The 23,454-nt window shown below is 41.5% G+C and overlaps 1 protein-coding gene across 2 annotated transcripts in view; it reads left to right on the forward strand.

Moving 5' to 3' along the window:
- nhsl2 (NHS-like 2) overlaps nt 1–23,454 on the forward strand; it is a 222,453-nt gene that overhangs the window by 27,397 nt on the left and 171,602 nt on the right. Inside the window, exon 1 of one of the 2 annotated variants that reach the window (XM_033609312.2) lies at nt 3,160–3,383. The exons of the other annotated variant lie outside the window; for it this stretch is intronic. Within the exon in view, the coding sequence (XP_033465203.2) occupies nt 3,281–3,383 (103 nt within the window). The 5' untranslated portion in view covers nt 3,160–3,280. Of the gene's footprint in view, nt 1–3,159; nt 3,384–23,454 lie in introns of those variants that run through there. 2 annotated transcript variants of the gene reach the window in all.

Below are 23,454 nucleotides of genomic sequence, written 5' to 3' on the forward strand. Positions count from 1 at the left end.
CTAATTTATACAATATAAAATGTCATATGCTTGTGCTAATAATGTTAGCATGTTGTATTTGTTTGGAAAACGTGTTAAGTATAAGACAGTTGTTTTGTCAGTGAATCTTGTGAGTTGTAATGGAGCCAAATTATGTGTCGTTACCTTTGTTAAATGTTGCTGTTGTCCCTGGCTTCATATGAGCAGAGGAAAAGTCTGCTAGCTGCTAGGCTAGTTTATACAATGTAAAATGCCATAGACTTGTGCTAATAACATTAGCATGTTGTACATGTGGGGAAGATGTGTCCAGATGTCTGTGAATGCTGCAAGTTATAGTGAAGCTGATTTGTGTACTTGTGTTTGAAATTGTCTCCATTAAGCTGTGTTTAATGTGTGTTAATGTGTGTTTAATGTGTGTTTTGAGTCAGCTAAACTTAACAGCATTTCACAGAAACTCCCGAAATCACGCTTAATGAGGCAGACACATACAAGTTCCTAAGTAGAAATGAAAATGGGCCAAAATGTTAAAAAATCAAAACCTGTTGCTAACTTCAGTTACTTGTTGCAGTGCAAATTACGCTCAGGCTACTAGGGCTGCCCCCTGAAAATCTTTGAGTCAGGAAGTGTCCATCTGACTCAGTAAAATCAGTTGCACAAAACACCCTTAAATCTTTTCCTTAGCCTTTCCTTAAAATGCTCACTTAAGTATTTATGGTGTTATCCTCATCTTGGTCTTATTCTTAAGGAGTCCCTAGACCATTGCACAAAAGACCTTAGCAACCAAAGCAAGGTAAAAAGTCTTAAGGTACCTCTGACTCCATCTTAACTGCAGCATGACTGAGTATATGGTGATAAATAAAACAAACTAACACACCCAGAGAAGAGTGTTCTGCTACCAGGAGATCCTAATGGATACACTTTTGATGTTACACTGTAGATTTGACTGAAATAATTTTCGTTGCAATTTCTTCGTATAATTGTTGTCTGTTATTTGGGGATCAAATTCACTTTGTAGTTTGTGCTTTCTATGATTGCATTCCTCCAGAAGTATAATCTTTTCCTCCTCTGACCAGTTTGGTTTTCTTGTCTTCTTTTTTCTGCCTTTTTTTCCCACTATCTAACTATAAGCCGACTGTGTGAGACGAAAACAGACATCACAAGCACAACACAGTAAATCAGTTAACTTTTTTTTTGGTAACTAAAGAAACCTTTTATGGGATTCTTTGCAACTGTCTAAGGCCCTGATCATACAGTAAGCGTTTTGCAGGTTGCAAAATGCGAGGCGCAACACACTGCCTTTTAAAAAAAAAAAAAAAAAAAAAAAATTCCACAACTTAAAAAAACACTTGCTGCGCCATTCAACCACCCCATCATGTTTTTTCACAATAATTAGTATCTAGTTCTTAAAATGTTCAGGCAGAGGGTACTTGCTGTAGCTCTGGTTGAGGGTGAGAGGCTGTCAGCAAACAGTTTGTTGGGCACAGGGAAACAGAGATCTGTGTGGGTACATGAGACCCTAAAAAAGAGGGTGTATCATGGGGAGTACCACCAGCTGGTCCAGGAGCTTCTCCTCCATGACGGCTGTCTCCAGGCATATTTTAGGGGCCGTACACATGCTGTGTCTTTAACCTCCTGGAAAACGTGTGGTCAGGCGCTGGGTGCTACTTTTGTGCCTTTTCTGTGCCAGCTTTCAAGAGCGCGGTGACAGCTTGTGTTATGTTTACCTGAAATCCTGAGTGCAGAGCTGATCTTCTTCCAGGAGCTGTTTATAAGTGTGTAGACCTACAGTATTGTCCCATGGGACAGATGTAAAGCTCTGGGTAGCCCTGCACTAACATGATCAACTTTTCCATATTCATCACAGACTGATATTTATGGAAGAGGAGAACGATATCTGTTGGCTGTGATTGGTTGTTCCTCATCACATGATGTGGTGCGCATCGCTGTGTTCTAAAAGTTGAACTTAGTTTATGTTATAGTGCAGCTGTCATGCATTTTTTGTTCCTTTCAGTCATGAAAATATATGACGCAGTGACGTAATCACTGGGAGATGCAGTAATGTCACTCCAACAAAGACAAACACAAGCAGTCAGGTTTGAGGAGCCAGATTTTGTACATCACGTAATCTGGTGGTCGAAACTTAACCACAGCAAGTATGGTGGGTCAAAGCTGATCCAGTAACTCGTGGTTTAAACTGTGACAAACGTTTGAAACAGACAGTTTGGGTAATAACTTTCTTTGTTTTCTCTTTTAGATACGTTTAAGTGACACATAATTCTTTTAAAATTTGTCTTGCTGCTTGTGTTACTGCCCCATTAGACTTCAGAGAGAGACCCATGTTGTAATATACAGAAGTTATCCTTTCAAAAACTGCACTGCAGGTGTGTGATCATGCCTTAAGTGGTGACAGTAAATCAAATTTTCACTGCTAATCAAACCAAGCAAAGAGAATCAGTGTATAAATATGATTACAGCAGATAAGAGTTACATAAACACACACATTAGGGAGGACTAGAACACGCTGAGTAAGATCAAAGTGTTTGACACAAGCTATTGATAACAGGAATAAATAGAAATGCTGAATTTACTGTGTCCAACATAAAAATCAATGCTGTTTGTGTTGCAGTGCACATAGGTGTGTGTGTGTGTGTGTGTGTGTGTGTGTGTGTGTGTGTGTGTGTGTGTTTAGGATCTGTTGCTTTTTGTGTCACCGCCTGTTTGTGTGTGTATTTGTCTCCGGTGATATGTGTGTGCGTGGGCAGGGCTGACGCAGCAGAACTGACTGCAGCGTGGCGAGTGAGAGGTGGGACACACACAGATGTACACACACACATGTATACACACACATATGTTTATACCCATACACAGCAGAGTGATGCTGCGCACAGCACGCACAAATCTAAAATTCGGACATTGATGTGACATTTTAAATTACGTGGCGCTTGCAGATATGTCGAAAGATTGCACACACACACACGCGCACACACACACACACACACACACACACACACCGAGTTGGGTTATCATGTGAACTGTCACTGTTGCAAGTTCTGATGCTAGAGAAAGACCTCGTGAGACGGAGCAGGGCAGTGAGAGGAGGGTGGGGGAGAGAAAGTATAATCAAAGGGGTGAGGACGGATAGAGAGAGAGAGAGAGAGGGGGGGGGGGAGACATCAGGAGGAGGAGGAGGAGAACAAGGGAGTGAAGCAAGAGGATGAACAAGTGGACAGATAGACGATAGAAAGGAGGAGAGTGTGTAGTCAAAGTAACACAGTAGATAGATAGATAGATAGATAGAGGGATGCGTTGGAAAAGGAGGCGATCGCCAGCGCAAGGGAGGACAGGAGATGATGAAGATGAGGAGAAGAGCTCAGACACCTCCTTCAGAGTGCATTTCTTTAAAGGTAGATTGTTTGTTTTCTCTGCCTTGCCCGATTTGCCGCATTTGTCGCGTCACCTCAGGGTGCTGTCAAGTGACCAGTTAGTGCATCAATATGTTGCCTTTTGTGTGTGTGTGTGTGTATGTGTGTATGTGTGTGTGTTTTATAGGGTATCCTGCTCAGTTCTGACAAATTAAAAATGTTTCCGCACTTTAATGTTTTAAAGTGCTGCATTTTTAGATGTTAAAGTACACCACAGGGTGATGAAGATGTTGGGAAGCTTCTGTCTCACACTTTGCATTAATGCTGTTGTTCATTTTGTGTATTCAGAAAGCAACTTTTTTCAGTGTTGCGTAAAGATTTGTTGATTTTGGTGGTTGTTTAGTTCATACACCACTAACGTGGGCACAATATGGCACCATTTTCTTTTTGTTATTGCCTGTTTTCAATGATAAATGTAGGAAGTGTGTGTGTGTGTGTGTAGCAGCTGCTAGGTGTGTATAGGTCTGGAGAAACCATGTAAGTTAGACATTTCCCCAGCTCGTTACTGTATGTACATAGGCCTCAGGAGCCCTTCACATAGAAACCTCCCACTTTGTAGGCGCACAAAAAACAAAACTAATAAAATAAATGAATAAAATTTGCGTGTGTGCAAAGGATATTTGTGGAAGGGGTGCCCCGTTTCCTCTTGAGCACCTGCCCTTTACAATTTCTGTGCACAGCACTGACTGCAACGTCTTTGTATTAAAACTCTTGAGTTTTAAAAGTAAGCACTGAGTGCTTGATCAAATTATCAGTACTTTTATAAATTTTCAATAATAATTTTTCAAATGTAAGGCTTTACTTTCCAGAGGTGGAATGTAACAAAGTGCATTTACTCAAGTACTGTACTGAAGTACAATTTTGAAGTACTTGTACTTGACGATTTCCATTTTGTGCTACTTTATGCTTCTGCTCCACATTTCAGAGGGACACATATTACTTTTTACTCCACTACATTTATTCGACAACTTTAGTTACTTTGCAGATTCATACTATTTATATTTAATTAATTAATAAATTCCTGTGTATTTTTATAGATGAAGCTACTTCAGTATATAAAGTAATTTAAATTAGACCCACCTTTACCAGCTGTAACATTTATAGTTATGTGTACCAGAGCCGACATTTTTTCGGGAATACTGAAGATCACAGGATTCCTTTGGGATTTCCTTGGGATGGCAATCAATTTCACTATTCATCAGGTGACTGGTATTGGACAGGAAAAAAGTCAACTAGAGCGGGTGGGATTATAAATATGTAGTTCTGGGGCACCTGGTGACCTAGTGGGTAGAGCAGATGTCCCATATATGACGGCAATGTCTTTGCCGCAGTGGCAGCAGGTTCAATTCCAGCCTGCAGCCCTTTGCTGCACATCACCCCCCTTCATATTAGACTATCCTATCTAAGAAAGACAAAAAGCCATATCCCTCTAATGAGAACAGTATGGGACGGGGTCATTCAGCTGAGATTGTAATGGAACAGGAGTTATTTTGAGGGGGTGGGATGGGACAGGAGTGAAAATTTGTTCCCATGTCACAGTCTAATGTACACATGAAATTTTGTTTTACAGACAGCAGCTTTACTGTTTTAATTCACTCTCATCAACCAGTCACACCGTGGAAGCTGTTAACCATGAGAAAGCCACCATACACTACCTGCCCAGCACTAAATGGTAGATAGACAGAGTTTGGGACTAGCTGGTGAACATAGTGGAGCATTTAGCAGCTAAAGAGACAGATATTTCCCTTTAAGAGCTGGTGGAGACCAAACTTTTGCTTTAAAGTCTATAGGCCAAAACACACTCATCGATGTACAACCCTACACTAGTGGCAGGTAGATGCACGTTGGCACTCTTGTCCTATTCCCAGTTTCACTGCCCCCAGAATTAAATACATTTTCCCCTCACTCGCTCCCTTCTTGTATGTACCAGCTCCCGTAGCAGCTCTCTTTCTCTGCTCCTATGGCAGCTCGACTCCTCTCCTCACTATGGATGCATAAAGAGAATTCTGTTGATGTTGCTGTGGCTTGTGTGTGACAAAGACTGGATGTCAAGAGAGTCCTTATTGAGGTTGAGAAATATCCCAAGCTAAATGACCTGCAATCCCGTCATTATTAGGACAATGGCCAAAAAGATATTGCCGGACGAGTCATAGCTGTGGAGATCAGCTCTTTGGGTAAGGAGTTAAGTTTAATTAGGGGCTCTCCACGCATGATTTAAAAGATTTTAAGCTAACGCAGAGGTGGGAGAGGTTTAGATCTTTCAGTAAAAGTAGTTATAACTTTGTGTGGTCATCTGTTGAGGAGCTGCAGTGCAACACGTCCAGTGTCTGCTAGGGGCAGCACACGACGTGCGCCACAGGGACGTCTGGGTCTGGTCAAAATGTTCAATTTTCTTCACCAGCTACTGTACAGTAAATCATGTCAGAAAAGTTGATGCTTGGGAATAACTGAATGTTGAAACCAGACTACCTGCCTTTATGAGAAACTGTGTGTAGCTGTTTGTTTCCAGTTGTGTGCCATAAAGCAATCCACCGATCGTTTCCTTTATAAAAGTAAAAAAAAAAAAAATATAAAGTGCAACAAGTATCTTTGGACACATTCACACCTAGGAGCTTTCCTGCTGCTCATTTCTTATACAATATTTGCCTGAATAATTCATTATGTTTTGGTGGTTTACACACACACTGATACTGCTGGATGATACTTTAGAGCTCACAGCTGATAAAGTTTTCATGTCCAATATTAAATGCCACGAAATATCATCAGGTGTTTGGCGAGAAAGGGAGAGCAGGGTGTGTGTCAGACAAACAGTAACAGAGATATGAAGATGATGGTTTTCTGATGGTCCTGTATCTGGAAATGTTTGATGTTTCTGTGGTCTGGAACTTCCACAAAATTCAATATTAGGAGAGTAATCTGTAAGTAGTCTGTAGCATTGATCACAAGACCCAGCTGTACCTCAGAGGCACCGTCCTTGTATAAACTTTATGAGTCTAGTCAGGCAGATGTTAAACTCAAAAATGGAATGATGCAACAAAATCCTGCAAGACCTGTAATACTGTATAGTTCGCACGTGGAGCGAAAGTAAACAGATGTCTTTCATCTGCGGCGGACGCTTGACTCACCCCAAACAAATGAGCTTAACTGCAGCTGAAGAGAACTTGTGTTCAAACTGGGAACAAATCTAGGTGGACCCATTACCCAAACCACAAGCCCACAGCGGTGACACAAGCATACACACAGATGCTGGTTTGAATCATTTTACTATCAAACATCTGTTGCTCTTATTATTTAGTCGTTTTCTCCATCTACAGAGTGCGTCGTATGTCTTGTTTTACTGGTGGTTTGTTGTATGTGGTCATGGTGGGAAACACAGAGCGTCCCTGGTCTTTTCAGTGATCCTCATCTTTCTTATCCAGTCAGAGAAACTTAAAGTCAGGGATTTGACCTCCAGGATGTCAGTTGGTTTTATATTTTATTTGAGTTTAGATACACTGATCAGCCAAAACATTAAAACCACTGACAGGTGAAATGAACAACATTGATCATAATGTTCCAAGGCAATGTTCTGCTGAGATCCTTTTTGGTTCTGGCATTCGTGTGGATACCACCTGACATGCTCCACCCACTCAAACACCATTGAAGACCAGGTACCCCCCCTCATGGCAACAGCACTTCCCAATGGCAGTGGCCCCCAACACTAAAAAAAGCTGCATGCCACACCACAAAAACTGTTTAGAAATGGCCTGTGGAGTGTGACAAAAAGCTCAAAGTGTTGACCTGGCTTCTAAATTTCCCAGGTCCCAATCTGCTCAAGGATTCGTAGGACATGCAGGTATCCAGATGTACCCCTAATCCAAGGTGGGGCCTCCTTGGATTGGACTTGGCTCTGACCTGTCGAGGCATGGACTCAGGATCTCTGGGAGTGTCCTGCGGTGTCTGGCACCAGGGCGTTGGCAGCAGATCCATTGAGTCCTGTGGGTGGTGAGCCGGACTATCGGCACATGCAACAGGTGCTCATTCAGATTGGGATCTGGGGAATTTGGAGGCCAGGTTGACACTTTGAGGTCTTTGTCACATTCCTTGGGCCTATTCCTGAGCAGTGTTTGCAGAGTGGCATGGTGCATTATCCTGCTGGGAGGCCACTGCCATTGGGGAGTACTGTTGCCTCTTCTTTCCTGTCTTTCATGGTGCATTGCTATGTTTCCTGGTCCAGTCCCGGGCTTTTGAAACATAGCTTCATACAGTAGTACTACTCGCGACTTCATTTGATTTAATTGAAACTCAAAAGAAAACAAAAGCCTATTGTAAGCTGGTAGCTTGCTAGCTTGTGTTAGCTTCTTTAAAACTTCACAATAATAGGCTTTCAGGCAAAGCTAGCTGCTACAGTTGGAAATCATTGTGCTTATTTAAATAGTTTGTTCAGTTCAACTCAAAGGTTTGTTGTCACTGCCTATGTTTGCTTATTTTTATGCGTCTGCGCCGGTGACAGACCCTTAGTCATTATGTTTTCGGGTCGTCCCTTGTGGTGGAGAAAAGGCCCAGAAATGTCTGACAGTTAAGGTCAAGTTGGAAGCAAAACACGTTTACCTAGTTTGAACAACCTTGAATGGGACAGAGTGACAAGAGCAGAGTGATCTAAAATAGTGTGACACTGGGGCAGAACAAGCTGTATTAAGATAAAATAAGCGCAAACTCTGGAAATGGAAGGAAATCACACCCACTCACACATACACACACAGAAAGTTAGGTATGATGTGTATCTGAGGAGTATAAGAATGTTTGGTGAACTGTTCTACAGGGCTGTCTCATTGTTGCGGTATGTGAGGTTGTAAGTTGTGCCTTCAATAAATCCGCAAGGCTGTAAGACCTACTTTGAGTCATAAAGTCCTTCTTCAACACCGTCTGTCCCATTCTCATGAACATGATATCTCAGAATGGAGAAAGAACGCCATGTGGGAATTTCTTGAAATTTGGCACAAATGTCCACTTGGACTCAAGAATGATCTAATTTAGATATGGTGGTCAAAGGTCAAGGGCACTGTGACCTTGTGTCCATCTTATTGATGTGAACAGGATATCTCAAGAACATGTTGAGAGAATTTCTTGACATTTGGCACAAACATCCACTTTGAGTCAAGGCTGATCTGATTAGAATCTGTTGGACGAAAGTCAAGGTCACTGTGGCCTGATTCATTCTCATGAACACAGTATCTCAAGAACGCCATGTGGGAATTTCTTCAAATTTGGCACAAATGTCCACGTGGACTCAAGGATGAACATGAACATTATATCTCAAGAACATCTTGAGAGAATTTCTCGACACTTTGCACAAACGTCCACTTTAAGTCAAGGATGATGAAACCCAAGGTCACTGTGGTGTGATTCATTCTCCTGGATGCAATATCTCAAGAAAAGATCAAGGTCACTGTGACCTCAAAAAACATGTTTTTGGCCATAACTCAAGAATTTATATGCTAATTATTACAAAATTTCACACAGAAGTTTGTCTAATAGAATTAAATGATGGGCTATTGACAATTTATATCCAAAAGGTCAAAGGTCAGCTTCACTGTGACATCATAATGTTCTGCAAAAACAGTTTTACAGCCATTACTCTGCGTCATTTCTCGGGAACTCCAGCCTCCTTTCATTTGGGTTCAGTCATTTTTTGAAGTGGCCCACTTGATTTTGTGTCTACTATTTTGTCCTGTGCTGTGAGCACCGATCCAGTGTTTTTGGGTGAAGTACAAGAGTGCCTTTCTTTAACAGAAGGGGAGACATTTGGTCAGATACTGAAATGGTGACAGTAATCTTGAAACTGTGCCAGCTGTCCCGTTCAAATGCTGTAGTGCTAAATTTAGTACCAGTGGTGGAATATAAGTCTTTTCTTGTGTTTCCATTGTATGCTATATAGACTACTGTATGTCTACCTTAAGACAGTATGTACGTATTATCACATCATCACTATTTCTGTAAATTTTGCAGTCTTTCACTAAGATTATAAACTAATGTCAAAGTGGCATTATTACTGTTTGAAAGGCTAATTTTGGAGCATATTTGAAATTGGGATAATTTAATAAAATGGAATAACTGAAGGCTTTATTACACAGCCAGCTGCTGGAGGAGGGCGGAGTGAGGGGGAGCACAGTAGTTTTTTCATATGTCTGTCTGCTGTTTTGATTTCCGTCTTTTGCTCATTATAGTGTTGATTTGATGTAAAGAGTCACTGCACTTAAATCAAAACATCCGTTGTCTGAGGAAAGGATTTGTCCGTCATGTATTAAGGAAATCAACGTTTCTCATTTAAAAAATATTTATATATTTGTGACCGTGACATTTTCTGGGGACATAAAGTCCTGTTCTGCTGTTTGAGAGTGAAATACAACAAGCTGGTGTTTGTTCCTGCCAACCAGCCTCGGGCCAAGGGACGGTCTGCTGTGCAACCATGCTCACATGGCAGAGCTAGACAGAGCACTCAGACATACTGCTCCTAGTTTATAATGTACCTCGAAATATGTGTTGTCCTAAAGGAAATTTCCTGAAAGATTTTAAACAGAAACAAGAAGAAGATGAGCTTGACTCATCAGCTCTCCATCTGCCTCTCTGTTGGATCTTTTGTGCGTCTGACTGGAACAGCCCCTAAAGAACCATCTCACAGGCTGACATTTAAATGTGCCCTGAAAGTTTTGAATGAGCTTATTTGTACGTGTCTTCTAGAAACTCTGTTGTTGGAGAGCCTGAATGAAGAGGGAGGCAACATGTTCTCACAGGATTTTGCACTGTCGTGCTTTTTTAAGGCCAAGTTTGACTCTGAAATGCTGAGAAATGTTTTTTAAATAGGAGGTCAACTTTTCAGTTTTCATTTTGCTGTCATGGTGGCATAGAAATGAGAAGCACTGACCTTGAACAAACAGTTGGGTCGCTTGTGTAAACCACTGGACTTTTGGTGATCTATTGTGGTTGGTTGAGAAGCTATAATCACAACTGGATGCTCAATAGAAGAGTGTGTTAGGCTTACGTGAACTAAATTACTTACCTGGTGTTAAATAATTATATAAACTCAGGTCTGTCAAGTAGGAATTTGGCTTACTTTCCTTGGTTAAATATTTGTGGAGACTTCCCTATCCACCTTATTCCTGAGGGCACTACCGTAGAAATGATTATGGGCGCAACTTCCTGTGAGATAGCAGAAGTAGCACTAAGCTAGTTAGTCCCATAGACTGTCTGTGGTTAGTTCCAGTGGCTACTCTTGGTGGCTAACCGCCAACACTGGTTCTTTTCAAAAGTAATTTGCCTTCAGTTTAGTGAATACTGATTTATCTTAACAAATATTTAATGTCAACTTAGCATTTTCTAAAATGTCTTTGTGGAGCTCTGCTACCTGTTGCTCTGTCCGTGTCTGTAACGACTAACAAGTCTAAGCTAACGTTTTGTCTTCAGCAACTGTGTGTTGAACATGTAACCAGAACAAAAAGGGATTGTTCCTGTTGCCAGAGGTACCATTGATATGAGAAACCATCATGTTTTGCTCAGAACAGTTTTTAATAAATCAGAAGTTAAAAGAAAAAACTTGTAAACTGTGTCGCCAACGTTAACGAATGGAGGGTTAGCTGGGAAACATCACATTTATTCACTTTACATGGAGCTACAGTCAATACTGGATTATGTTAAATGTTTTGCCGAATGTGTTAGTATCTCTTACTAAGTCATTAGAAATCAGAAATCATCTTTAGCAGGAGCAGAAGTTAACCTTAAGCCAGCTCGGGCCACGTTAAAGTTAACAATATTTTAACGGAGCAAGGCAAGCTAATTGCTAACGTGCTCGGTTTAAAGAGAACAATGCTTTGAGATGGCTGTCAGAGATGGCAGAGGTATGATCACATAATCCTGTTCCACGTTTTATTTCCCAGTTACTCTTGGAAGAGTCCTGTAAACAAACTGTTACCATTGGAAATCGCTGGTTTCGGTTCACTGCCTGAAGTTTCACCTATAATTCACGCAAGGTATCATGGGGGCAAGGAATAAGGTGGATACAGTAAATCTATGTGAAATAATAAATCTATGCTTTGCAGTTCTTCTCCTACAATGCCAATTTATGCCTTTAAAGTCTAATAAACAAAAGTGAGTCCACATGGAGAATATCAGTGTTGTTTGGTGTACATCTTCTTAGACTGTGTGAGGCCTGCTTGTCTCGAAAGTACCACACAAGGCAGTGTCTGTGAGTATTTCCCATCAATTTTACACATTGTAAACACCCCAAATTATGGAGTGTTGCTTTGTCACTGCAACTGTAGTTTGTAGACCTCTATTATTGTTTGCACAGTTGAGTGGCCATAAAGCACAAGGCCCAACAGAACTTTTTATTTTTCACTTCTTGCTCTCTACAAAGATGTTTTACAGTGTTGTTGCTGCTACTTGAAGTGTTTAATAGAGCTACAGAACGTTACAAGTGACATTACTCATGTCACGATTGAAGATTTCCTGATGTAGGTTGCTGTGGCCTGCTTAGGTTGCACCTCTTGCAAACTACTTGCTGTATAATTTCTGGTGCAACATGCTGGATAAAGGAAGTCTGACAGCCTCGATCACACACACGCATACTCACACACTCAGCCTGGGGGGTCTAGAGCTGGAGGCAGTGGAGTAGAAAGAAGCCGGCCTGACATTTAAACATTTGGCAGAGTGTTGCGGTATCACAGAGTTACATTTTACTCCCCTGATCGGACTAAACACTGAAATAGACACTACTAAAAGTCAGTTTGAAGATACGTGATGTGCGTATAAGAGCGCTCCTCAAGTTTCTCTCCCTCTCATTAACGTCCCTCTCGTCATGTGACAGCAGCGGGATGGCTGTTGGAGAATCTAGCTGTACCTCTTGGGACTCACCGAATTCACACACAAACACGAACACACACATTTGAACACAACCTCCAATTAGCGCTGATTTGGACGGGATTTATCCACAGAGTTGGTTCCGACACAAACATAAAAGTTTATTCAGCTGTTAAAATGTAAACCTCACCGCGGACGGAGAGAAGAAAGAGGGACATGATGGATGAAAAAAACCTTTTCATGGTGCATTTAAGGTTTGACGAACAATTTCATTGCGTTAATTTATTTTCAGATCTTATCATAGTGTCACCTTATACACAGAAAAATGATCTTAATCAGTTCTACCCAGAGTGGTTTACAGATTTTATAGTCCTGACAGACTGAGATTAGGTATCAGAATTGGTATCAGGGCAGAAAGTCTGATCAATACATTTCTTAACTCTCTTGTATTTTTACAGTCTCCTTTGAAACCTCCAGTATGGATCAGTTTTATTCTCAAATGGTGCACAAGGGCACTTTGATGGCTTTTCCCCTCTTTCCCCATTCACATTGTCCACCTAGGTTTTCCCAGCTGGTGTGAGACTCAAACCTGCAACCCCAGGATTCCGTGTCTCCAGCCTGCAGGCAGCTGCTGGCCCAGATAGCATTAGTCTCGTCTTCAGTCTGTTGATCAGCAAAGGGAGAAAGTCGCTTTGTGTTAATTAAAGTGTTTCCCTCAGCTGGGTTTCACTCAATTCAGCAGATTTAGTTAATTTCAGAGCGTCTTCCACCGGCATCCCGTTCACCCCAGGCAGCTGCACAGGATGTGTTTGTCTCACTTACTCAGAAGAACTTTATTAAAAGGATCGTTGTTTTGGAGTTTCATTCTCTTCATTTTCATCACAGTCTGTAGAGAATTCGATCTAGATTTTACAGCAGGGGCATGCCTTTTATTCAGTGGCTTTTCCTCATGTGGCAACCTTTCTTCTGACTCAGAATAATCATGTTGTTAAAATGGATGCGTATACTGTGGGTTTCCTCAGAAAGATACACCGAAGGATTAAATGCTTCTCGATGGTTTGAGAAAAGTTCTTGGCTAATTAAACTCTTTGTGAACCTGCTGCATTATAATTAGTTGTGGTAATGCTTGAGAGGATCTTTGTCAAATAAATATGAATACATTTTCAGATATCAGTGTTGTCTGTTACCTTCGTATTCCTCAAAGAAAAATGGAGGACAGTTGAAAATTCTGGTACTTGTCACATCGTGAAAGTTAAACTATGGTATGTTATTGTATTTACTGAATCATGACATGTAGTTACGAATCACTTTAGACGAAAGTGTTTGCCAAATGAATGTAATGTAATATATTCTATGGGAAAAATTGTTGCGAATTTTAAAATACAACAGATTATATTGTTACGTGTCTTATTGTATCAAATCAAATTCAGCTGTAGCAAATTGTGCTGCATTGTATCAAATGACAGAGAACTGTAACACAAGCTATTGAATCATATTGCAATGAATTGTATTGTAACGAATCGTATCATATTATAGAGGATCTTATTGTATCAAATTGTAAATATTATGTTATATGACGTACTGCCCAAAGAATGCCGATGTCACGTTACGTACCTAAAGTAAAGTTATGTACTTAACGTAAAGTTGCGTAGATTAGGTTCAGGAAGGTAAAGTTATGTAGGTGAGTTTAGGCAAATAAAGTTACATAGGTTAGGTATAGACAAGTAAAGTTATCTCGGTGAATTTAGGGAAATAAAGTTATGTAGGTTAGGTATAGACAAGTAAAGTTATCTCGGTGAATTTAGGGAAATAAAGTTACGTAGGTAAGGTTTAGGCAAGTAAAGTTACCTTGGTGAGTTTAGGGAAATAAAGTTACGTAGGCTAGGTTAGGGAGGTAAAGTAACGTTGTGTAAGTTAGGTTTAGGAAGGTGCAGTAAAGTTGATTGATTAGGTTCATTTTGTCTTCTTTTTAGAACTGTTCAATATTTTCCTATCTTCAGACAAAAAAGTGTAGGAGATGTTTCTTTTACCTGCTTGACAGTTTCGACTGTGACTCCAGTCTTCCTCAGAAGTACCATCTGACGTGTTGCTGATGTGTTATTTATCAGCTGGCTGGCCCAGCAGACCTATCAGAATCTGTCGGGCCAGCCACACCCAACCGAAATCGGCACCATCAACCGGGACGAGGGGGCATACACCCTCTCGCCCACCTGGGATTCCCTCCTCCAGAGACCATCCAACGGCCGGGGGTGAGGTTAGGTTTAGGAAGGTGCAGTAAAGTTGCGTAGGTTACGTAGGTTAGGTTTAGGCAAGTAAAGTTACCTAGGTGAATTAGGCGAATAAAGTTGTGTAGATTATGTTTAGGACTATAAAGTTATGAAGGTGAGTTTAGGCAAATAAAGTTACGTAGGTTAGGTATAGACAAGTAAAGTTACCTCGGTGAATTTAGGGAAATAAAGTTATGCAGGTTAGGTTAAGGTAAGTAAAATTGCGCAGGTATGGTTTAGGCAAGTGAAGTTACCTAGGTGAGTTTAGGTAAATAAAATTAAGTAGGTTAGATTGAGGAAGGTAAAGTAAAGTTGCGTAGGTTAGGTTTAGGCAAGTAAAGTTACGTAGGTTTATGAAACATAATGCCCGATGCATCATCGTATGATATCGGCTTGGATCTTGAGCGACAATGAGTCTTGTACCTGATGTAATCATATGTTTTTTTACTTGTCATAGAAAATTAAGAAAACATGAATATCGTACACATGTGGCATGTGAGCATCTTCATTTACATGAAGGCCATACTGGATTAAATTTTGTTAAACAGCTTTTTTTTAAAAATTGATTTTGCTGTTTTTTGACTCAAATAGAACAGATAACACTTCCTTGAAGCATCATTTTACAGTATGACATCATTATCTTATCTTGTTTACTAGATCCTGTGGTTGTTTACACAGGCCTGTCTGGGAGAGGAAGTGTGTCTAAATCGAATAATTTGTCTGTTTGTGGCAGAGCAGCTTGTTTTGTGCAAGCTTGTTTTGCTGCAGAGGCTGGTACTGTACGTCTGGTTTACAGTTTAATTTCCTCCTCTGTCCCTCAGGCAGAGATTTTTTTTCCCTAGCAGTGCCTCTTTCTCTTTTCAGCTGTCAGATTTGTCACTCTCCTTGTGCTCGTCCTCTTCTGTCAAAGCTTTCTGTCTTTTTACGCTCTTTTTTTTGTGTCTTTGGCTGTTTTCTTGTTTCACTCGTCTTCTCTTCCTCTCCATCTCATTCTGCAGATTGTCAAGCGATGACAGAAAGCAGTTTGTGATCGACAAACGGAGGGAGGACAGAGGGCAAACAGAGAATAGATGAAAGGCAGAAAAACAAGAAAACTGAATTTGTGGAAAGAAGAAGGAGAAAAGGAGGGCAGAGTGGTGTGGGAAAACAAGGAGAAAATGGGAGAGGTGCATTGAGAGGAAATTAGATAAAAAAGAGAGGACACAAGTGGAAACAAGAGAAGGAAGATCGATGTGTGGACTCAGGAGAAACTGAATGAGTAACATTTTTCATGTGGAAATTTTAAAGACTCCTTTTCAATGGGTTGGGCATTTTGGGATGTACGCTTATTTGCTTTTTTCCGAGAGTTAGATGAGAAGATTGATACCACTCTCATTAAGTTAAGAGCTAGAGCCAGGAGGCGGTTAGCTTAACTTAGTATGCTGCTCAAAAAATTTAAGGAAACACTTTTGTCACAGTATAACACCCAGTCAGTTAAACCTCAGGGATTTTAATCTCTTTATTTAGGAAGTACAAGTGATTGTGAATCAGTTTCACCTGCTTTGGTGCAAATCAAAGTGACAACAGGTGCAATGAAGAGGCAAAGCATCCCCCAAAAAGGGAATGGATTAACATGTGGTGGCCACAGACAGTTGCTCTCTCCTCATCCTTCCTCACTATGTGTGCTGACTAGTTATGTGTTCTGCTAGTGTCCTTGCCACTACTGGTAGCATTAGGCAGTACCTGCAGCCCAATCAGTCTAGAGAGCATGGAGGAGATACCAGGAGACTGTCTGTTACATGAGTAGAGCTGGACAGGACGGTAGAAGGGTATCACCCCAGCAGCAGGACCGATATCTGCTCCTTTGTGTGAGGAGGAACAGGAGGAGCACTGCCAGAGCCCTACAAAGTGACCTCCAGCATACTACTGGTGTGCATGTTTCTGACCAAACTGTCAGAAACAGACTCCATGAGGGCCTGACATCCTCAAGTGGGACCTTTGACTTTGGGATTCATCCTGGCTTCATATGAGCAGAGGAAATCTCTGCTTGGTGCTAGGCTAATTTATACAATGTAAAATGTCATAGGCTTGTGCTAATAATGTTAGCATGTTATATTTGTTTGGAAAACATGTTTAGTGTAAGACAGTTGTTTTGTCAGTGAACCTTGTGAGTTGTAATGGAGCCAAATTATGTAACGTTACCTTTGTTAAATGTTGCTGTTGTCCCTGGCTTCATATGTGTAGAGGAAAAGTTCACTAGCTGCTAGGCTAATTTATACAATGTAAAATGCCATAGGCTTGTGCTAATAACATTAGCATGTTGTATTTGTGGGGAAAACGTGTCCAGATAAAGACAAGTGACAAGTGTTTGTCTGTGAATGCTGCGAGTTATAGTGAAGCTGATTTGTGTACTTGTGTTTGAAATTGTCTCTATTAAGCCATGTTTAATGTGTGTTTAATGTGTGTTTTGAATCAACTAAACTTTACAGCACTTCACAGAAACCCCACCGCCAACTAGTGTTCTGGAGGTGTAACAGCAGAGTGACACAGACACACCACCGCACAAGTATAAATGCTCACAACGACGTAGGCCATGTGTGTAGACTACGGTGTCACGCTGACACACAAGTGTAAATCCCGCTTTACGTGTGCTCTTAAAAAGTTTAGAGATTGAAATGGTAAAAATTAGAAAACAAGAAAAGATTATTGAGAGAAAAGGGAGAACACCAGAGGGCATAGAGACCCTGGAGGAGTGGAAGGAAGTAGTACTGTTATAGTAACAGTAAACGAATAATAGATGGCTGGAATGAAAGATGAGGTTTAAGTATAAAACAGGAAAAGCAAATGCCAAAAAAGTCAAGAAGGATGAGTGGAAAGGATTAGAGGAAGAGAAAGAGGGGAAGACAGGAGGATGTTGTACATAAAAGAAAGAGGAGACGATAAAAATGAGAAAGAAAGGGGAAGAGAGAAAGAACGAGATGAATTGTGAGTGGGCGGATGAAAATGAAAGAGTGTTACTGTAGTAAGATGCCCTCTGTGGAGGAATGCATCATTCATCAGCCTCTCTATTAGTCTGTGTGTGTGTGTGTGTGTGTGTGTGTGTGTGTGTGTGTGTGCGCCCATATTAGGTATCTGCTCCAGGCCACCAGTGTAGATTTCACGTGGGCGTTGCAGTGTGAAAGGTGTATGTGCCCTGTGGTTATTGTTTATGTGTATACCGAACATATGACATCACATTCTCCTCCTGTTTTGTAATGCTGACAGAGATTAAAGTGTGTAATGACTACTGACTAAGACTAGTTTCAATTCTGGGACTGAGATTTTCATTATTTTTATCTATTTATTTGGAAACTACAGAAATTGTTTCTCATACATTGATTGATTTTTGGCATCCTGCAACAGTATCACCATCAGGGCTGACCTCAAATGCTTCGAAGCTTCGATTGTTGCCATGGTAATAGACGTCTCATCTAACGTCAGTCAGCAGCAGTCCAGCACTACTGAAACTGGGACAGTTTAGTCTGGTTCCACCGAGCAGTATGGTGTGGTACAGTTTAGTTCGGTGTGATTTTTTCCGTTTCCCCAGTGAAAAGTTGTGGATGGTACCAATGGAACCGTTCTGTACTGTCCCCGTTTTTGGTCCCCCTTCTAGACACTAGAGGCCTAGGTCTAGGTACCATGTCTGAAGGGTTACTTTTGGTTCCAAAGGTACCATACCGAAAGTGTTTGGTGGAAATGGGGCTTTGACCACTTGTGACAGGCTTACAGATACGCTAGCAAGATATCAGAAACATCAAGTGTATAGATTAGTTTCAGAATCTGCTGTTTTCAGTGCAGCAGCCATCTTGGTGCTCTCCATTTGTTGCTACTCCAGCTGTGCAGTGAAGGAGGCTTTGATTTCCTTGGCGTCATTCTCCAAGTCCAGGACTTTCACCTCATTCTTTTCTTTGAGGGCCTAGCTGGTGCAGAGTTTGGCTTTTAGCTCCTTAATTTGACAACAGAGAGCGCGTTGGTCTTCTTGGTGTTTGGCAGCCTGCTCCTCCTCGTCTTTCTGGGCCTGTAGGAGCTGCTGCTGGAGCTCCTACAGTTCTTCAGGTCTTTCTGGGAACCTTTTGTGGTTGGGGGTTGGAGACTCCTCACACAACACTGTAGCAGGGTTGATGTTTTGCTGCTGCTTGGCATGATTTTATTAGCAAGAATCAGCCTTTTAACAGACTCATTGTGAGCTTTTCAAGGGATTGCTTAGCTTTTGCATTAGAGGACTTCCTGCTACCCTCTTCCAACTGGGCCTTAAAAGCCGGACTTTTTCACTCCGCAGCTGCCCATTTGCAGTGATACAGATCCTACTGGTACTGGGAGTCCTCTAACTGGGTATTGAGTGAAGAGAACTCCATCCGGTTGTTTCTGGCTCTGACCTCCTTTGGTTTGAAATTGGACTTGCTGTGCCGATAATGAGACCTGGCAAAGTCCTTAGTGTTTCGGCTAACACCATCCAGGTCTTTGTTATGGTGGTTCTTCATGTTCTGTGTCTTTGGTCTGACAGCTCTCTGGTTCTGTGTTGCTGGTCCTGCTCCAGCTTGTTACAGTATCTCAACATTTGGTATGCAGGGACATAAATGTAGACAGTGCTGGGGCCTGAGAGGTGAGGGGAGAATGGGCCCTTATGAGTGATTGACACCTAAGAAATATGCCTATGTTCAAAGATGAACCCTTATTAAATTCAAAAAGGTGCCATTTACTATATATGCCCTTTAAAAAGGCATGTCAGGGGGTTTATTGGGGTAAGCGTGGTAACAAACTACCAACATTAGAAAAGCCCTCAGTGTGATGTCAGCCCATGTTACTGTGTATTATCAGTGTGTTTTGATTGTGACTGTTTGTGGTTGTAAAATTCATACTTGTGGCGAGCAAGACAGGTTTTGGGAATGCTGCCCATCTGGAAGTTACCTCCTGTGTGTATGTGTGAGACTAACACCACCAGTCTGAATTAACAATGACACACTTGTCTGTTGTTTATGCGCCTGACGCTGCAGTTTTCTCTCCAACAAGTTTGCCCAGATTCCTCTTATACCCAAGGTCATTCATTTTTTGTTAATTTATGTTTATCTCGCATTGTTTATAGGTGTCTCAGATGAATACATATCTGCATTTTGTTATATAATTCTGTACGTCGAAAAATTCATGCTGCTGTGCCTTCTTGATGACAGCCATGGTGTTTGCAGTCCAGGAGAAGTCAGCAAAGATCATGTTGCCCAGGAAAATGAAGGTGTGGACCCTCTCCACGCAGTTGCCATTGATGTAGAAGGGTGATGGTTCTGCCCTGTGCTTCCTGAAGTCCAGGATGATCTCCTTTGTCTTTGTAGTGTTCAGAGCCAGGTTGTTTGCCGAGCACCCCGCAGACAATTTCAGGACCTTGTCCCTGTAGGCAGACTCATCTCCAGTGTCATCAGCAAACTTCACTATAGTGTTGCTGATTTGAGCAGGTCTAAAGTCGGAGGTGTAGAGGGTAAAGAGTAGTGGGCTCAGCACACACCCTTGTGGGGAGCCCGTACTCAGTGTCCGGGTAGAGGAGAGGTAGGGTCCAAGTTTCACTGTCTGGGGCTGGTTTGTGAGAAAGTCCTTAATCCAGGAGCAGGTGGGTGGGGGGAGTCCAAGGTCAGACAGTTTGCTGACCAAGATATCAGGGATGATGGTTGCTGTACTCAATGAAGAGCATCCTGACGTAGCTCTCTCGGTGTTCCAGGTGGCTCAGCGCAGTGTGGATGATGGCGATGGCTATGGCGTCCTGGGTTGATCTGTTTGCTCTGTAAGCAAACTGGTGGGGGTCAAAGGAGGGAGGGAGGTAGGCTTCAGGACGTAGATGTGGTTCAGGACCAGCCGTTCCAAGCACTTGGTGATGATAGGTGTGAGTGCAACTGGGTGGTAGTCCAGTGGATACTGTGGCTTTCAATGATTCAAAGGGCACCACGGAACACGTTAATCCTACCTTAATCAAAAAGTCCTCCTTTCCTACCTTGGGTTTTTTTTTTCTTGCTAACACTTCCTTCCTTCTTTCCCATCCATCTGTCTTCCTTACCTCCATCTTACCCATTCTGTCTCCATTGTACATCTTCCTCTCTCTGTCTGTCTAGACAGACTCAGCAGTAAATATTCTGTAATCAGCCTCACATGCTTCTCAGCTCACACAGGGCTGCTGCTGTCACCACACACACTGACGAGACTATGCGCGCGCGTGTGTGCGCCTCCTTCCAGCTCCAGTTTTTGATCTACGTGCCAGTGTCTATTTCACATGCAAATGATTTAAAGTGCATCTCTCTCTTTCCCTCGTCTGTCATCCCTCGCTTCGTCCAGCTGCAGTGTGAACTAGAGGGAGGGAGAGAAAGGCTTGTCTTTATGTGTGAGAAGGCCATAGTGTTACCAAACCCTTTAGAACTGGGCCACAAGATTTTCAACACTAAGTCAGGTCAAATAAATCTGGAAAAAACTCTGTCTGCTTGTGCTTTTACAGGCCATGAAGCGTGACATCCTTTGTGCACAAAGGTCATTGGGAGGATAGCAGGATATTGACACTTGAGACCAGAGAGTCTAACGCCTGTGTGTGCATTTGTGGCTCAATTTGACCAGATTTGAAGTTGGTTTTGGTCTTCAGGGATTCATTTTGTTTTCCTACTTTCTGGGGCTAAATTCAGTTGCCAAGCAATACCCGCCAAAATGCAGGTTGGCGATTGGCTGAGTAGCACTCTTTATCAGGAAGTGGTGGGAAGCTATGGAGCCTCAGGGGGGATTTTACTCTACAACTCTTTCGAGAAAGTTGGCAGTGCACCTGAAAAAATGAAACCAAAGCAATGCATGCTCTGTTTTGTTTCCTTTTCTGCTCCACTCCTCCCTCATTCCTCCCCATGTTCTCCTCCTTTTTAAATGTTTTCCTCATTATTGGCCTCACTACCTCTGTTTTGCTTCTTATTCTGTAATTCTCCATCCCTTTCTGTCATCTCTTTTTCTTCCTCCCTTTCTGCAGCCCTTTGAAAACAGGACTAAGATCATACCTTATTTAACCTCTGTCCTTAAAATGTGTTTAAAGTCTTGCTTTTTGTGTCAAATGGGAATTGGTGGAGTCTACCTTTTTACCTGTCACTTATCATGGTGATGTGTTGTATATGAATGCTCCTGCTCACGTTGTCTTGCTTTGGTTTGAATCAGGGACTAATTTTGTTACAAAGTTGCATAATTGCATAGATTTCGTTCATGTTCTCACGGCAACATTTACAAGCTGACCACATTAAATGCTTACACGAGAAAGCTTACTCACCTTTAGGGCTGCCCCCGACTAAGAATTTTCCTCGTCGACCAATAGTCGTCATTTAGAGCCATTAGTCGACTAGTCGCCCGCATGTTTAAGGTATTAATTCAATTATTAAATGATATATTTAGGGTTATATTCACAATGGCTTGAGTTGAAGGTGTGAGAAAGAATAGTATCAGTAACATTGTTAACATTGTGCTACATTACAGAGAAATACAAAACTGTACTAATGAACCTTCATTAATATAGGCCTATATTTTATCTACAAGTGCACGTCACACACTGAGTGAGCCGCCTGTTAATGACGCTGTCGGCAAAGCAGCAATGATTGTGCTAAGTGGGTAATGGGCATGTAGCTACTTCCATGTTTCAGATGATACGTCATGTTTGTAGTCGATATTTGACGAGTTGGGATAAGAATGTGTTGACCAAAAGTATTTGGTTAGATTTAGAAAAAGATTGTAGTTTGGCTTAAAATAGGTACGTCTGTTGCTAACCCCATGTCACATACTACAACATACTTAGTAAGTAGTTAAAATAATAAAAACGGACACGGACGGTCTTCTGGATGAAAGTCCTGTGTTTATTTGACCACCTCCACTCCTTCCTACCTTAAATGGACTTTTGTCACTCGCTCTAGTACATCACTTTACTTTCTCCTTTTCTCCTGTCATAATAACTACGGCCACCGGAGGTTGCCACCTAATAAGAAATGTAAATATGGGTCATAATAAGTTGCTTGTACAAATGACCTATGTGGTCTTGTTTTGGAGGACAGTCTTGTAATGGCACTAAGGGAGATGCTCCCTCTTTCTCTTTGTCTCTTTCAACTGCTTTAGAGAGCTTCATTCACAAGGGGTGATTCTGAATCAGATGTCAAACTATAAGTGATGAACTTAACAAAAATAAATCTGGTATAATTAAAGAAAACATTGATGAACATTGATGTCCATCCTGTCAGACAGTAAAAATAATCACCACTGAAGTGTTTTCTTTCCTTCAAGTACTTTTTTAAGATTTATTTTCCCATGTTTCTCCTTTAAATCATCAATGTCCTTAAAGTGTAAAAAAGTAAGTCTTAACGTTTGGTATTTTTAGCACAGCTCAGGAATCCACAGGCAGAGTGATGATGGCATGAAGTCAGGAAAAAGATGGGTGATTTTATGATACTGCTGTTTGTATGTGGATCATTTCCTTAGATCCAGGAAATGAGGTTTTATGAGCTTGACCTTTGTTTCGTGCACGTCTTCATAATAATGTTTGTTGACTAATGACTTGTGTTCACCCAGTAGATATGTGGGGATCAAATAACAAAGATTAATGAGACGTGAATGAAATAATGGCCTTGAAATTACCTTTAGTAAAACAGTTGTGGTCAAATCTAACAGATCCATTATGGCACTCACATTTGCACGAGAGAAACCAAAAACAAAACTTATACAACATTTCATTAGGAGTACTTCTCTGTCAGCTCATGAGGCACAATCTAGAAGTCACAGAAAATACAATTACGTCACACTTTGTGGTGAAATAAAAGTATTTAATGCCAAGCAGAGTTTCATGTCTTTGCATGGCCACTGGGCGGCAGTAGAGCCCAGCTGTTGTTGTAAACCTGCAGCTTCACCACAGTTTCCTTACTGGAGTTTATGTGTGTGTAAAAGAGCATGTT

This window comes from Epinephelus lanceolatus, chromosome 22 (genome assembly GCF_041903045.1).
Source record: "Epinephelus lanceolatus isolate andai-2023 chromosome 22, ASM4190304v1, whole genome shotgun sequence".
NCBI lineage: Eukaryota > Metazoa > Chordata > Actinopteri > Perciformes > Serranidae > Epinephelus > Epinephelus lanceolatus.